Raw genomic sequence first — 17581 nt, 5'->3', positions numbered from 1 at the left:
AGATTCAAATTGATAAACAGGAAAATAACAGTCAATCATGAAATGTTCAATTCAGCTATTAGCAGCTCTACAGAAAACAATAGTGTCATTATTATTTAGCTCAAATCGGTTCAGTGATTATATCCGTATGACAGCAACTCCTTATTGGAGTAGAACATGTCAGTTTTCCTACTGGTGCTGAATTGGCTCTGAAATCGGTGATTGCCTAAACTGCTCCGTTCAGTTCCTGTCAAGTAGTCTTTCTGACAGCGCACAGGCGCACTTATCTCGGTAAATGAGGCGCACTTTCAGCACAAGTGTTAGGAGCGCAGGTGGCAGCTTGGTCTGTCACTAAAACCCAGCGATGTCGACGTGAGGACTTCCGGTAAAAATTTGCTCAAATTCTTCAAGTGTCAACTCACTCTTACCCTCTCTTTTCCCAAGTGAATTTGCAACCATTTCGTTTACACTTGTTTTAATGTCCTCTTCATAATTGCTTCTCCTTGGCTCCGGTAATTTCCGCCGTCAAATTATTCACACAGAGTGCACAACAAAATTTTATCAGGCTCTATGAAAAGTTTTTACACCTGAATGAAACTTAATCACACTCATGTAAACTTGAATTGCTGCCAAAAAAATTACAAAATCTATATATATATATATATATCAGACAAAAAAATAATGCCAGGCTTTGTAAAAAAAAATGTACAAAAAATTGTAAAACGTAAAGAAAATGAACGCACTGAAGCAAAATCTCACGTTTTTGTGTGTACACCTGAAAGTTAGGCAAAATTAATTTAACTTATTTTTTCACCGTAAAACTATTCACACCAAACATGCCACACAATTTCGTGAGGTTTTGCTAGAAGTTTAGGGTTTGTGAAAAGTTATTTTCCAAATAAAGTGATTCACTCTCTGACTTTTTGTGTTTTAATGCCTAATCCATTCAATTTACAAAAACTTTTTTAAACAGCTCCACATTTATCTGGAAAACTCTTCGGCGCAAAAGCTGATATGTGACTGATCAGTAATTTGTATTTTTCTAAAACCTTTACCAGCAGGTAAATGTATTCCAAAATTGCTTTAAAGCTTCAAGGAAATGCATGGTTTCAACTGAAAGCTTTTTACACAGTGAAATTTGCAGTGAATTTTCGAGCTTGATCAGAATAAACCTTTGCATGAATGCCAGTAAACCCACCTGCATTTCCAGCCAATCAGCATGGGCAGACTGGAAGCGCTGTTATTTAGCATCTCTCAAAACACAGCACTATTCAACAGGTGCTCGGGGAGAATACGGCGCACAATAAAAATCACAGGAAATTGAGTTTCGCAAACTTTGCCACTCTGCCACTTTTGAGTGGCGTTTGCGGTGAACTGTTCAGCGCTGGAGATTCATTGAGGCATGCCATGGAGATTCAGATTGACTGTGATACTGATAATAAGAGGAAGTTGTCTTTCATGCTGTGACTGTGAACCTTTACTTAGCTGGGCTCTGTACAGCAGCATCTGGCTGTGCAAGTGAAAAATAACTCCTTTCGATAAATGAATTCAGTTCCGTTTAGCACATCTCGATCCTGCTGGTTATTTAGCAAAATCCTTTCTCAAGCGCCAGCAGCTGTCCCATAGCTCTGTGACAGAGAAAAGCTCCATACAAACACATTTAATGTCATTAAATTTGTGCACAATTGAATCCGCTTTAAAACCTCCGCTTCTCATATCCGATAAAACCTGTTGATTTACTGCAGAGCGAAGGCTGCTCTGAATGAATGGACAAAACACTTATGACGTCTCTCTCTTTGGCTCTCAGGTATCCTGCACAAGGGTAACGGCGAGAACATCTTCATTTCCCAGCAGCCCCCTGTCATCGGAAGCATCATGGGTAACGGGCGAAGGCGCAGTATCTCCTGTCCAAGCTGCAACGGGCTTGCGGACGGAAACAAGCTGCTCGCACCTGTAGCTTTAGCCTGTGGGTCGGATGGTAGTCTGTATGTGGGGGATTTCAACTACCTCCGTCGGATCTTCACCACGGGAAATGTCACGAGTGTCTTGGAGCTCAGGTTTGGCATTCTGCATGTGTATAGAAACACAAGTATTCGCATACCCACCAAAATGACAACTTGCTTTGTACATCCTGTTAGATAAGTTGCTCACAAACCAAAAAATATCTGACTATCAGTACTTATAAAACAGGATTAATGTTACTGGCCTTTTACTTTTAAAGAAATAGAGAATAAAGAATATTTTATTGTTGGTATCATTGCAAACCTGTCCGGCTGCAAAAGACCCCCATTGGATTTGTTGAATATTCATTTTTGCCGGGATAAACCACAGTATTTGTTTAAATGTAATTGCTATTGCTCAGAAATGTATAGGATGAATATGAACCTTGCAAAAAAATCATTCATTTCTTTGACCCAATAAGCACACATACATCTTCAAGATATCTGTTAAAGAAAAAATAATTTGGAAAACGTCAATTTATTATTGGGCATAGACATTTGTTAGTAAATTTGCATTTTATACTTTACAAGCCACAGCAGCCACCTGGATGCGTTTTAGAGATGAACTGAGAACAAACAAACTCTATACATTACATTTCTAGATAAAATTCAGAAAATAGACATCTAGGCCAGACATTCTCAACTGGTTTACTTAGTGTTTACACTGGATTAAGTGTTGTTGCAAGACTGTACCATACAATAAAAAAGTGTGCAATATAACATACATTTTGTTTTTAGCTTAGTTTTTTCACATAAGCACAGACCTGTGACCCATTTTCTCTAGTGACACACCAGTTAAGAATCACTGGCCTAGGCTACATAAGTATGTGTGCTATGAGGGAATCCTTTCTATTCATTATGAATACAGTAGATATGCTTGTAGAATTATAGTAGTAGTATAATTTTACTACTCTAACCTTTTCTCTGTACATTAATGCATGAATTAAGTACTAACACTTTGAGCTAACCTATTTTCCCACTTTCTTCTTTTCATGCTGCTCTCGCTAAATACAGAAATAAAGATTTCAGACATAGGTAAGAGCTCTTCTAAAGAGTCATACTATTTATTGTGATGAATGAACTTCAGCTAAATACTCCATGCAGTCTTTGTTTTGATGTAGAGTTGCTTTTGTGGCCGCCTGTGGAATGCACAGGACGTGTTTTTTCGTAAATGAAGGCGTACTAAGGAGTGCATTAAAACACGTACTCTCTGGATAGCAGTAAAATGGGCAGTGCTACGACTGAGCTTTGATTTGGTACTGTGGATCAATGGAGACCAGTTTGACGCATGGGTAAACTCTCAAAGTGGGTTACTGCAACAGAAAAAAATGATTAAAGAATTGTGCGCGTTAAGGAAACCAGAGTCAGGGCACATCATTTGAAATGTCAGACAGGATGATGGAACTGTTGTGAGGAAAGAGGACCGGAGAGAGAAATTCGCGGAGCAAATATAGTCTTTAATGTTCAAACTCAGGAGCTTCAGAGTATTAGGGAATGCAAACAGAAAAAAAAGCCCAAAGGGCAAAACTGGAACCAAAACTCGTCTTTGAACAAAAGGAGAAAGCAAAAGCCACCGGCCGCCCCGGCGGATTGAGTAAGGTGGACAGCTCCGCAACCTCGCAGTAGAGAGGGAGAGATCAGCAGGTCAGGAGACGAGCAGCGGCTAAACTTCCAGGCTCACACACACAGCACCCCGAACAAACAGGACTAAGACTGGGACAAAACGACAGGGAATAAGACATACCAGTTAAGCGTATTTAGGGGAATAATCTGGCAAGGCAGGTAGGGAGGAAAGGGAAAGATGTAGGAGTGTTAATCAGAGGAGAAGAGGAAACAGGTGCGGGAAGCCAAGCGCGAAGAGTAGCGCAATGAGGAGCAGCTGAAGGAGATTAACGAGAGAAGAAAGATTAGTGCAAAGAGAAGAGAAGAAAAAGCATCAGAGAGGGGAGGGGAAAAGGGGAAAGGGAGCCAGGATCATGACAGTGCCCCCGCCTCAACGAGCGCCTCCTGGCGCTCCCAAGGGGGAAGCCTGGCGGGAGCGGAGGAAATCATCAATAAGCGAATGGTCCAGAACGTCCCGGGAGGGGATCCAACTTCTCTCCTCGGGGCCATAACCCTCCCAGTCCACTAGGTACTGTCGACCCCGCCCCCGGCGGCGGACGTCCAATAATCTACGAACCCTGTAGACAGGGGATCCCTCAACCTGAACGGGGGGGGTGGAAGACCGGGGTGGGGCGCGGATAACCGGTTTAATGCAAGACACATGAAAAACAGGATGGACACGACGGAGATTGGGAGGGAGTTGGAGGCGGACCGCGACAGGACTAATAATCTTAGAAACTCGAAACGGCCCAATGAAACGAGGGGTCAATTTGCGTGAGATCGACTGGAGGGGCAGGTTAAGAGTAGACAGCCAAACCCTTTGACCGCAAATATATCTAGGGCTCTTGACTCGGCGGCGATTAGCGATACGTAGGGTCCGGTCTCTAAAACGGCAAAGAGCGGATCTGACCCTCCTCCAGGTACGCTTACAGCGCTGAACGAACGCCTGAGCCGACGGGACGTTGGACTCCGAGTCCTTGCACGAGAACAGGGGTGGCTGATAACCGAGACTAGCTTGAAAAGGGGATAGCCCAGTGGCCGAGGACGGGAGCGAATTATGGGCATATTCAGCCCAAGGGAGCTGTTCAGACCATGATGCTGGGTTGCGAAACGCAAGACTACGTAATATGCGGCCGATGGTCTGATTGGCTCGTTCGGCCTGACCATTAGTCTGAGGATGGAAACCGGACGAGAGGCTAGCGGATGCACCGATTAAACGGCAGAACTCCTTCCAGAACTGCGAAGCGAATTGTGGACCTCTATCAGAGACGACATCAGAAGGTAGACCATGTAGCTTAAAAACATTCTCAACGACAGTCTGGGCGGTCTCCTTGGCGGAGGGGAGTTTGGGTAAAGGAATAAAATGCGCTGCTTTAGAGAAGCGGTCGATGACAGTGAGGATAACGGTATTTCCAGCCGACGGGGGAAGACCCGAAATGAAATCAAGGGCGATATGGGACCACGGGCGTGAGGGAATGGGGAGGGGTCTAAGAAGGCCGGCCGGAGGGGAGTTACCAGATTTCGTCTGTGCGCACACCGCGCAGGCGGCTACAAAACTACGAGTGTCCCGTTCGCGGGAGGGCCACCAGAACCGTTGGCCTATGGAAGCCAGGGTGCCCCTAACGCCGGGATGGGCAGCTAATTTGGACGTATGAGCCCACTGGAGGACAGCCGGACGGACGGATGCAGGGACGAAAAGAAGATTAGAGGGGCATCGACGGGGAGTGGCGGAGTGAGAAAGAGCTCGTTTGACTAGTCTCTCGATTCCCCAGATGGCCGCACCAATCACACGCCCCTCGGGGATAACGGGAACGCGTGACTCGGAGCACTCTGAGGAATCGAAGAGGCGGGACAGAGCATCAGGCTTGACGTTCTTCGAGCCGGGTCGGTAGGAAATAGAAAAGTCGAAACGGGTGAAAAATAATGCCCAACGAGCCTGACGGGCACTCAACCTCCTCGCTGAACGAATATATTCGAGATTCCTGTGATCCGTCCATACCAAGAAAGGAACGCAGGAACCTTCTAGCCACTGACGCCATTCACTTAGCGCGAGGCGGATAGCGAGTAGTTCACGATTACCCACGTCGTAATTACGCTCGGAGGGAGTTAGTCGGTGCGAGAAAAAAGCGCAGGGGTGGATCTGACCATCGGAGGCAGACCGCTGGGAGAGTATAGCTCCAACGCCTACTTCGGACGCGTCAACCTCGACTATGAACTGTTTGGAGGGGTCAGGGGTCATTAGGATGGGAGCGGACGTGAAAAGGGTCTTCAGGCGGTCAAAAGCGCGCTGGGCGGACTCGGTCCATTCAAAACTGGACTTGACAGAGGTAAGGGCGGTTAGGGGCGCGGCGACCTGACTGTAGTTGCAAATGAAGCGGCGGTAAAAATTGGCGAACCCCAAGAAACGCTGCAAGGCGACGCGAGAATCAGGAACTGGCCAGTCAATTACCGCCTTAACCTTAGCGGGGGCCATGCTAATGCCCTCCCCTGAAATAACCGATCCCAAAAAGGTGACCGAGCGCGCGTGAAAGCAGCATTTCTCCGCTTTGACGAACAGCCTATTCTCGAGAAGCCTTTGAAGAACGCGGCGAACCTGCTGGACGTGCACCTGGAGGGAGGGCGAGAAGATAAGAATGTCATCTAGATAGACGAAAACAAATATATTTAGCATGTCTCTAAGAACATCATTTACCAACGCCTGAAAAACCGCGGGGGCGTTTACGAGGCCGAACGGGAGAACGCGATACTCAAAGTGCCCAAGGGGCGTGTTAAACGCGGTCTTCCATTCATCCCCCTCCTTTATGCGAATTAAGTGATAGGCGTTGCGAAGGTCCAACTTCGTGAAGAATTTGGCGCCCTGCAAGACCTCAAAGGCCGATGACATGAGGGGTAATGGATAACGGTTCTTAATAGTTATCTCGTTAAGGCCCCGATAGTCTATACAGGGGCGCAAGGAACCATCCTTCTTCTTAACGAAGAAGAACCCGGCGCCCGCGGGAGAGGATGAGGGAACTATGGTACCTGCGTCCAGGGACTCCGATAGATATTTTTCAAGAGCTTCGCGTTCTAGCCTCGACAGGGAATACAGTCTACCACGAGGTGGCGTAGTGCCCGGGAGAAGGTCGATGCTACAGTCATAAGGGCGGTGAGGGGGGAGAGAAGCGGCCCGCGAACGACTGAAAACCATCCGCAGATCGTGATACTCCTCCGGCACCCCAGACAAATCCCCTGGATCTTCCTGAAACACAGAGACAGAGGATACAGGAGGAATAGCAGAGGTTAAACAGTTGACATGACAAGACACATTCCAAGAGAGGATGGTACCCCTTATCCAGTTAATCTGGGGATTATGAAGTACTAGCCAGGGATGCCCTAAAACTACTGGGAAATAAGGAGAATGAAAAGTTAAAAAGGATATGGTCTCACGGTGGTTACCGGAGATAGTGAGTGTTAAGGGTGGAGTCTCATGGTTAACCCTCGGGAGAGAGCTTCCATCTAGAGCAAATAGGGGAGAGGGTGCATCTAACTCCATCAGGGGAATACCTTGCGCACGAGCCCATGACTCATCCACGAAATTGCCCTCGGCCCCGGAGTCAATCAGAGCCCTGCAGGAGGCAGAGGAACCAGGCCAGCGAAGATGGATCGAGAAGGTGGTGCAGGAGTTAGGAGGAGAGACTAGAGTGGTTGCGCTCGCCAGAAGCCCTCCCCTCACTGACGAGCTCTGTCTTTTAACGGACACACGGCGACAAAATGCGCAGGTGAAGCGCAATACATGCAGAGTCGATTGACCACTCTTCGTTCTCGCTCTGCAGCGGAAATGCGGATGCCGCCCAGTTGCATGGCCTCAGGTTCAGAGGAGGGAAGTGCCAGGGGATCGGCGGGCGGAGGGGCCAGTAGGGCGGACTCCAGACCCCGAGCGCGGCGGCGCTGGTCAAAACGCTTCTCGATGCGTAAGGCCAAGTCGATCAGTGCATCCAGGCGAGTAGGGACCTCCCTGGACAATATCTCATCCCTTATACCCCCGTGGAGCCCCTCCAGAAAACGAGCGAGCAGCGCCGGTTCATTCCAGCCACAGGAGGTTGCCAGAGTGCGGAACTCGATAGAAAAGTCTGTAACTGAGCGCTTACCCTGGCGCAGAGAAGACAAGAGGCGGGAGGCCTCCTCCCCGTAGACAGACCGGTCGAAGACACGGATCATCTCCTCCTTGAAGAGGGAAAAACGCTCGACACACACAGCCCTTGATTTCCAGACTGCCGTTCCCCACTGGCGAGCCCGTCCGGAGAGGAGAGAGATAACGTAGGCGATCCTGGCCCTGTCCCCAGAATAGGTTGACGGCTGGAGGGAAAACACAACCTCGCATTGGATTAAAAATGAACGGCACTGGGTGGGCTCACCGGAATAGCACGGCGGGTTGTTAATGCGAGGCTCCGTGGAGTGAACGGATCCGGACAGGGCTGGCGGATTGAGACTACACTGGTGGAGTTGTCTAGCCAGATCCGTCACCTGAGCCGCCAGCGTCTCCACGGCCTGTCTGGCGGCCGATAATTCCTCCTCGTGTTTACCCAGCATAACTCCCTGGATCTCGACGGCCGTCTGTATCGGATGCTCTCCTGCTGGGTCCATAATGGCCAGATTATTCTGTTGTGAGGAAAGAGGACCGGAGAGAGAAATTCGCGGAGCAAATATAGTCTTTAATGTTCAAACTCAGGAGCTTCAGAGTATTAGGGAATGCAAACAGAAAAAAAAGCCCAAAGGGCAAAACTGGAACCAAAACTCGTCTTTGAACAAAAGGAGAAAGCAAAAGCCACCGGCCGCCCCGGCGGATTGAGTAAGGTGGACAGCTCCGCAACCTCGCAGTAGAGAGGGAGAGATCAGCAGGTCAGGAGACGAGCAGCGGCTAAACTTCCAGGCTCACACACACAGCACCCCGAACAAACAGGACTAAGACTGGGACAAAACGACAGGGAATAAGACATACCAGTTAAGCGTATTTAGGGGAATAATCTGGCAAGGCAGGTAGGGAGGAAAGGGAAAGATGTAGGAGTGTTAATCAGAGGAGAAGAGGAAACAGGTGCGGGAAGCCAAGCGCGAAGAGTAGCGCAATGAGGAGCAGCTGAAGGAGATTAACGAGAGAAGAAAGATTAGTGCAAAGAGAAGAGAAGAAAAAGCATCAGAGAGGGGAGGGGAAAAGGGGAAAGGGAGCCAGGATCATGACAGGAACAGCAGTTACCAGCTTAGCATAAGCCCGGTATCAGCGTTTTAAATATTTCTCACCCTCAGGGGACTCTGCTTCCTTAAAGAATACAATTACCCACCCCTCCCCATTAGAAGTACCCATGCTGCATTACCCACAATACAGTGTAATATTTCACCCGATGACAAATTACACATTTAAATCGCCGTCGGATCTGAATACACAGTTCGTTAACATGTTTAATTTGACAAATGGCAGCGTGGTATCGAGGAAAAAAAAGCATCAGGCATCAAACTTCGATCTAAGCTTTCAAATATAACCCACATCCTCCCTGTGGTGTTATGAACCCTTAATATGGGATGCGTGGCACAACCAGCTGTGGGTTTTGACAGGCAGCAGTGTGACAGCTAACAGTATGAAGCTCACGTATGACTGACAGGATATGAGTGGGTTCTTGGCGAGAGGTTGGGTAAATTCAGGACACCTGCGGGCTTCAAAAATGCCATCCTTCATGATGAAATCTCCGTTTAACCCTGCGTCCTCAGGTCGTGACTTACCTGTGGACAGTTTCGTCAAGACAAGGGGTGGCATCGCTCATCATGTCACTATTAGATATGGGCACATGTGCAATGCTGCGGTAAATGGCTCAATACTGTTTACTGCATATTTGCATTGATAGCTGAGCATTAACATAGTAGATGTTAGTGCTCCCCCCCCCCCCGCCCCCGAAACCCTGCAAATTCTGCATCTCTCCTTTTTAATGACACATCCATTTCAGGTCTTTGAGACTGAATTAATGAGCTGATGATCTGGATCAGTTGTGTTTGATTAAGGAGACATGAAGAACGTGCAGTGTTGGGCGGGCGTCCAGAAACATGATTGGGAACCAATGCACTAGACTACAAAGACAATCACTGCAAGTCAGTTTATTTCAATTGGGAAGATGCATTCCAGTGACGAATGGAAGAAAAGCAAGGGCCTACGAAATTGACACTCTTGTCATGCCACCAAGAAGAACCTTGAACATGCTCTGTCATGAAGGCATCTGTTGATCAATGAACATTTTCGAGACCAGCTGTGCTTCGGAACAAGGGTCTCCAACTTTCCCCAAAACGACTGCTTGGAAATTTTTTGTAAGCCTGAAGTCCTTGATTAACAGGTTGAGGAGTGCTTAACTAGGATTCGAACTAAAGCTGCATTCACGCCATGTCATAATTACCGTATTTCAACATTTGGCGTTCTACTCAAGCTTCACATTGTTTTCCACTTTGCAACCTCAGAGCTGTTCATGGACTCGGGTGTAGCACTTAAGTTGCACATAAATGAATCTGATGGTGTGTTCAGGTGGTATAGTAGTCACATGGTCCAAGATGTATGTCTCAGAATATTAGGGATTTTAAACAACATCTGCAAATGGAACGGCTAAGATGACCGGAAAGCAAGCTTTTACACCGCCATAGCAGAGAACGTAAAAATCACTGAGCAACCATAAACAAGATGGCTCAATGTGGCGTTCAGTCATTTATTGAAGTATGAATGATGGATCATGAGAAGGATGTTTGGGCAATACTTACATTGTCCGCATCACATCAGCTCTAGTCTAAGTGCTACCTGAGGTGTTGTTGCCAACAGCAGACATATCTTTGTACAAACAATTTTTTTTTTTTTTTTATTATCTCAAGTTTAAAACACATCACCAGAGATTAAATAAAAGACTAATGGTAGAATCGTATAGAGATGCAATTACAATGTTATATACCATGAAACCATTTACCAGCCTAATCTGTCACATTGTAATGACTACAGCAAACCTTTTCTCCCGTAGTAGATGGTTACAGTAGAATGTCACAAAGTAACTGTTACAGTCTCATATGCACAACACAACATCAGAGTGCTGTTGCCATTCCATCAGTGGCTGTTGCTTAAAGTCCCTATTCCCAGATATACCCTATTCTCTGTTCCCAGGAGTTGGAACAACTCATAGTAGAACATCACATGTTGTCATCTCGGAATTACGAAATGGTGTGAATGCAGCTTGGGGCTGCACGATGTGTCGTTTAAGCATCGATATTGCGATATACGAATCCACGATAGTCACATCACAGAATGTGCTATGTACGCTGTCCGTAGGCTTTCTGTAGTTGATCCGTTATTCATTAACTGAATGGGCCAGCTGCTCCCCGGCCCTTGACGAATGTGATTCACGGATTAATTGCACAGCTTAACCATCATAGAGTGAAAGTTTATCATTTGCATGTGTTTTTAAGTCCTGTCAGTTTAACAGGGCAGAGAGAGAGAGAGAGTGGGAGAGAGAGCGTGACAGAGAGAGAGAGAGAGAGAGCGCGAAAGAGAGAGAGACAGAGAGAGAGAGTGAGCGAGCGAGCCCCGGCCGCACGCTCACCGTCTTCAAACAACACGAGCGCTGTCTTGCTCTCTATCCCTCGCGCATATTAATCATTTGACATGACGGTGTCAATGTTTAAATCAAATTAAAATGAGAATGCAGGTGTGATCACCCCATTTTTGTTTGTAAGAAAAAATTATATTAGATTTCATATCGCAATATATATCGCAGAAAAATAAAATATCGTAGCTATAATGCAGCTTAAACTCTGCGGAGCTGAGACCCTCCAGGAACAGGGTTGAATTCCCCTGTTTCGCTCTTAAAAAATGATCTCATGCATTTATGTCCATCAAACTGTCTGCCAAGTAAACAAGCATTTGTGTTTCTCTCAGAGTCACTTTTTGTCCAAAGGGCCTCTAAATGCTTTGTAGTGTTTTTGTAGGTGCTGCTTTGTATTATCGGCCTTGAACCAGGTTTGTGTTTGTTCTTTTGATTGTAAAAGTTGTGCTTCGGGCTAAATCACTCACCAGAACACGTTCCAATAATTCATTTTAGAAATATACCTGTGTAGAAATGACTGCTGAAAAGGCCAAAATCATATTTGCAACCAGAAAGGAAAGAGTCATCACTGTTGTGTGAAAACAAATAAAGGCATCTCAGTGTTTATGTATGTGCAAACAGATGAGAGAATATGATCTCTCTGACATACCCGCTGACCCCCTTTCCACAAGAGTCGCTCACCTCCATCGTCACAGCAACATGCTGAAAAATCCAATTATCCTCCCCAGACTGGCTTTAGTTGTTGAATATAGATGGAGCCTATGAAGGTCAGGGTGTTCTCCTCATCACAGAAAGCACAATGGTGCATGCCTCCAATAACACAAAGTGAAACACAGAGACTGCTGGGACTGAAAAGCATCTACCCGAAGGGTCACGCCCCCCCTTGCAGAATGGGATTGAGATTTTTCTTGACAAATCTGTTTTACCTTCTTTCCAAACCGAGGACATCATTCAGCATGGTCAGCAGCCACACAGTGACATGCCAAGCCCCAGGTCAACCGAAGCAGCCTGTTTCCAGCGATCTTCTGGAAGGTCAGTTGTCGGTCTGAATAATAGACCGAAGCTGACAATGCTGCAGACCTGCCACTTTTCCTTTCCACACTCTCACATTGGCCCACTGGGCTTTGACACTAACAGCCACAGAATTTCAGGGGAACATGTTTCGGATTTGTTTAATCGGTTTTAAATGCTGATCCGAGGACAGGTTAGTTGTTGAATATGATGTTATATGGCAGATGTGTGTTTGCTATGGCTAGTCATCTCTAACCTACTGTAGCCCTACCAACTTGACATTTTTGTTCTCTTTCAGCAACCTTACCAACCTTGTAAGATTTTGAATGTGGATCCTGAGACAGGCTGGTTGTTAGTAAAGATGGCAGAAGAATGGTGAATGTGATTGATCTGTTCCAGTGGCCTTTAACTCTTCAGTTTTAAATACTGATCCTTAGAAAAATTTGGTGTTAGCTAAGATGGTTTTGGCAGATGTGTATCATAACATTCACTGTAGCTAGTCATCTCTAGAGTAGACCTATAGGTACATTATAAAGTTAACCATGGTTTTTATACAAATAAAACCAGAAATCCATAGTCAGTATAGTTAAACAGCGGTAACCACAAATTAACCATAGTTTTGCTACATTAACCATAGTTTAACCATGGTATTTGTAGTAAAAGTGTGGTTATACAAATGGTAATCAATGCACCAAAAAAAAACTAATTAATTTTCATAAGGAGTGGTGTGACTCTTTTGAAGCAAATATTTTCAATTAATGCTTTTATTCTCTTGGTGTCAGCTTTTTTCAACTTGGTGTTTTTTTTTATATGGATTAAAGACAAGTTGTTTTTTAGGGATGGTGGTATTTAGCGGATGGGTGTTGTAGCATTTGCTTAGGGTAGTCATCTTATGAAGAATGCCTGTCCCTGAATGTTTTTGTACTCTTGCAGTGACCTTTCTAACTTTGTAAGGTTTGGAATGCTAATCTTTAGATAAATTGGATGTTAGCAATGATGGTATTTAGCAGTGTCGTAGCATTTGCAGTGGCTAGTTATCTTGAGAGAACTAGTCCTATAACGCAGGGGGTACGTACCACTTTATACAAAGAATATTTTTCACTTAACATTTTCACTCAATTGCTGTAACCTTTCTCACTTTAAGTTCCAAATGTTTATACTTTGACAAGTTGGTTGTTAGCAACAATGGCTTATAGCAGGCATTTGTCACAGTGCAAGCATGAAGAATGCTTTTCATATAACATTTTGTTCACAATATTTTGACCTTTTTCACTTTCTCAAGTTTTAAATCTGGATCCAAGATTGCTTTTGTGTCACATAGCATTTACGTTGGCTAGTTATCACTAGCATACTAACACAATCTTATCAACCGAGTGGCACTTTTCACAAAGAATATATTGTTCAATTAATGTTTTTGCTGTCTTGAATGACCTTTCCCATTTAAATTTTAATTCAAGATTTTAAATGCTAAACAGAAGTTGGCTGTAAGCAGTGATATTTCTTGGCAGATATGATGTGATATGATAGCATGTGCCATTGCTAGTCATCTAATGAAGAATGCTTTTCACTTAACATTTTTGTTCTCACGATGTGACCTTTCTCACTTTGTTCAAAACCAATTAACCCCTCAAGACACCATTCCAGAAAGGCGAGAACGTTTTACGTTTTCAACTGCTGAATATTCACACATTTTCGCATTTATCACGAGTTGAACATTATGATTTTCACCTTTTCTGAAACATATGTTACATCAGCCAGTACAGTAATTCTTTGTTTTTCACTGTACTTCAGCTGATGGAAATTTCACAAGCCTGAAGTAACATTTTTAGGGGAATTTCATCCACATTTCACCACAAGCAGTCCTTGACCACAGATGTAGCCATCAGCAGAGCAACAGTATAATTAGAGCATATCACAAATTAACTTGAAAAGTGTAACATTTCGGTCCAGGTGCCTAGCCTTTCTATTGTTATCTCAGAATATGATTAGTACACTATAGAGAGTAGACTCAGTACGTTGCATCCAGATCAGAGGGGGGGGTTTTTTTCACTCGTGAGACCCTCTCTAGCCTGATTGGAGCCATTTTGTTGGGCTTTCATGTTCTTTAGCCCCCTGTGTGGTTGTGAGGGATGACTTTGACTGTCCAGTTTTACCATGTAATGGACTGTTTTTTCAGCCTGTGGGCCATTTTTGCTCCAGGAATGCATAATGTGTTTAGATAACAGCTCTAGACCACATGCATCTCCAGAAGAAAGTTTCCCTTTAGGGGAGTTGGTGGCATACCTATTTGAATGTGCACTGGCAGCACATTAGATGCTGGGCCGACTGCATTAACCACAGGCTTTACACACACTACATGCGTTTCTATATTTGGAATGAGAGTAAATGCATAAAAGATTGATGCGAAGAGAACATGGCAGAGATGTCTCAAGCCATGGCAGTGGATCTGTCAACCCTTGATTCCTATTTTTATATATAAACCCTCACTGCAAATTCCCTTCTCTGAGGCGGTTTGTAATGCATGGAATTAAACATGATACACGATTCACATGTTACAATGTCGAAATGTTTCAAAAGCCTGCTCTTACTGCATTATAATTACATTTACATATCATATGAATACATTTTATCAATTATAAATCTGGGTTAAACTTTATTTTAAGGTGTCCTTGTTACAGTGTAATGACACATTTAAGTGCTGAGTAATATTAAATAACTACATGTACTTATTATATGGTTAGGGTTTGGATTAGGGTTACTTGCATGCAATTATGCATAATTTATAGTTTTTATAACGTGTAGTAAGGACAACTTAAAAATAAAGTGTTGCCAAATCTGAAATCTCAAACAAGTCTTACAAATACATACTTTACACAAATTAATTGGTTTTCTTTGCTTGATGTTTTTTTTTTTTTTTTTTTAGCAATAGTCCTGCACACAAATATTACCTGGCTACTAGTCCTGTTTCGGAGGCTCTGTATCTTTCGGACACCAGCAGCAGGAAGGTGTTTAAAGTAAAATCTCTGAACACAGTGAAAGATGTGGCAAAGAATCTAGAGCTGGTGGCCGGCACAGGCGATCAGTGTCTACCCTACGATGAGACTCGCTGCGGGGACGGAGGCAAGGCTGTGGAGGCCACACTTAACAACCCTAGAGGTGAGTCTCCATATATCTGAATAACTGTTGATTTATTTCAGAAACGGACAGCAATTTTAGCATTACTGTTTCAATTTTCCCATCATTCCCATTAGGCTATTAGCAAATTCCTTTAAATTAAAGATGCTGTAAGCAATTTCGCCTATTTTGCTTTAGCCACATACTCTCTCCAAAATTTGCTTCCTCCATATGTTTGTACCAGTACAAGCCCTAAGCAACAAATTCAGAGCAAACCCCAAAACCACAGCATGAAATTGATAGCAAAACCTGTGGTTTGCATACGCTTGTCAGTTTTCCAGTATAGAGAGGACTCATACTCCTAGTGTAGCATATGTAGTGCTCTGAGGGGAATCTTGTGGGGGCTCGAATTAATGTTTCCTTCTATTTTCACCAACACAAAGCAATAATATAATGGCATTTCCTAGTCTGCTTTCCATCATTTGAGAATTAAGAAACATTTGTGATTGAAGCTGTGATTATCATTGCATTATAAAATGCAAATGAAAGAGGATGTTCCCAGCGTCACGTACCCCTTTGTCATCCGCAGTGACGTTGAAATGATTCACATGCTCTTAAATAGCTTGAACAGCACCACACGCATCTCTTTTCCCCAGGATGCATTGCTCAATGCCTGGTTGTTGTTCCTCAGACATAAATAATGAATTGAACGCATGGATTTTTTATTAGACTTCTGGCTTTCTATTGAGCATGTTGATGCTGAGAGATACGCATTCCATTCTGTCCTTAAAATTATAGCTCTATAATTCCAACTTTATTTATCATTCCAAATTTGAATATGCTCTTAGCATTTATGCAAATTCCTGTTGTTCCTGTTTTGATGTGTTGTGTTTTGTTTTATTGTTTTTGCTTTACTTTTTTTTTGTTTGTTTGAATCTGAAAGTTGCAAAGGTCGCATTTCACATCAAAATGTAAAGAAAAAAATAGAGGTATTACAATTGTATTATTTTATTTTTGTTAGTGATGATTGTCATAGAAATGTATTATTGAAATAAGAAAAATTTTAATAGATTACATTTTTTATTATTATTATTAGATTTTTTTTTTTCCATAATTAGGCATATTACCCTCATTTATTTATTCATTCATTCTTTCATTCATTTGTTTGTTTACTTATGTTAAAGGTGATTCCAGTTAAATTTTATTTTTACCAATAAATTATATTATTAGTTTTTTACATTAGCATTTTATTTACAATGGCATGCATTAAATGTTGTACAGCAAATGCTATTATAACAAATACTATCACTTACCATTTTCTGTTTTTTTTTGTTTTTTTTTTTTTTTTATGGTTTTGAGAATTATATTGTATTGTAATTGAATTTCATTGTAAATATATATTATGTGGTGTTACAAAACCTGGCTTAAATGTCTGTATTTAACTATTTATAAAAATGTTGTATTTATTTATTTAGATTTGTGTCATAAATTCATCTTCTTGATAGCTATGTAGCGTTTGGATTACAGCTATGCAATTCAACTAATTGTTGATCATTATTCAGTCCTATCAGCAAGGATCCATACCTTTTTTCTTTCTCTCGTCTCCAGGCATTACTGTGGACAAGTATGGCGTGATCTTCTTTGTAGACGGCACCATGATCCGCCGCATCGATCAGAACGGGATCATATCCACCCTGCTGGGCTTCAACGACTTGACCTCAGCACGACCCCTGAGCTGTGACTCGGTGATGGACATCTCGCAGGTGGGTAGCCTTCTTGTGTTCCCTCTGCGGCTTTCTCACCCATCAGGGCTCTTTATAAAGGCCAGTTTATGGCAGGATTTGTGAAAGGCCAGCACGACTATACTGTTCTGCACACCATGTTCGGTGGAGTCATCATGTCAGCCTTACTGAGGGTGAAGGGTTGCAGCTGACATCTCTTCCGGGCAGGTCAGGGGTCTCTGTGCTCCCTTGGGTCCCAGTAACCCAGATGCTGCCTACAGCTGCAGGCCTCCGAAACCCAGTTTCAAGCTGACCTACAACCTGAATGACAGCGCTGCTCCCTCCATCCCAAAAACACGCTCGTATGCATGCTCACAGAGACGCGCACTCTCTCGCCACCCTAGGCGCTGTTAACCAATCCAAATGTTACCTGTCACCCCCGGCAAGGACACTGCGCTGACTGCCATCTCTAAAGTATCATTTTGGGATGTGACACTGCCCTAAAGGTCCAGACCTGGAGCATTTTCGGCTGCTTTGGTTTTCCTTTACTTTATTT

The 17581-nt window shown here is 43.9% G+C and overlaps 1 protein-coding gene across 8 annotated transcripts in view; it reads left to right on the top strand.

The window, feature by feature from the left end:
• The window catches only part of tenm4 (teneurin transmembrane protein 4), a 206451-nt gene that overhangs the window by 153915 nt on the left and 34955 nt on the right, over positions 1-17581 (top strand). For 5 of the 8 annotated variants that reach the window (XM_026282777.1, XM_026282779.1, XM_026282778.1 and 2 more), the window contains 4 exons: positions 1787-2036; positions 2994-3014; positions 15114-15346; positions 16913-17067. In XM_026282777.1, coding sequence (XP_026138562.1) covers positions 1787-2036; positions 2994-3014; positions 15114-15346; positions 16913-17067 — 659 coding nt within the window. The remainder of the gene's footprint in view (positions 1-1786; positions 2037-2993; positions 3015-15113; positions 15347-16912; positions 17068-17581) is intronic. The other 3 variants (XM_026282782.1, XM_026282776.1, XM_026282781.1) reach the window with 1 other exon arrangement.

The sequence above is a fragment of the Carassius auratus genome, chromosome 15 (genome assembly GCF_003368295.1).
Source record: "Carassius auratus strain Wakin chromosome 15, ASM336829v1, whole genome shotgun sequence".
NCBI lineage: Eukaryota > Metazoa > Chordata > Actinopteri > Cypriniformes > Cyprinidae > Carassius > Carassius auratus.
The sequence above is the reverse complement of the archived record's forward strand: the minus strand, read 5'-3'. Positions and strand labels throughout refer to the sequence as shown.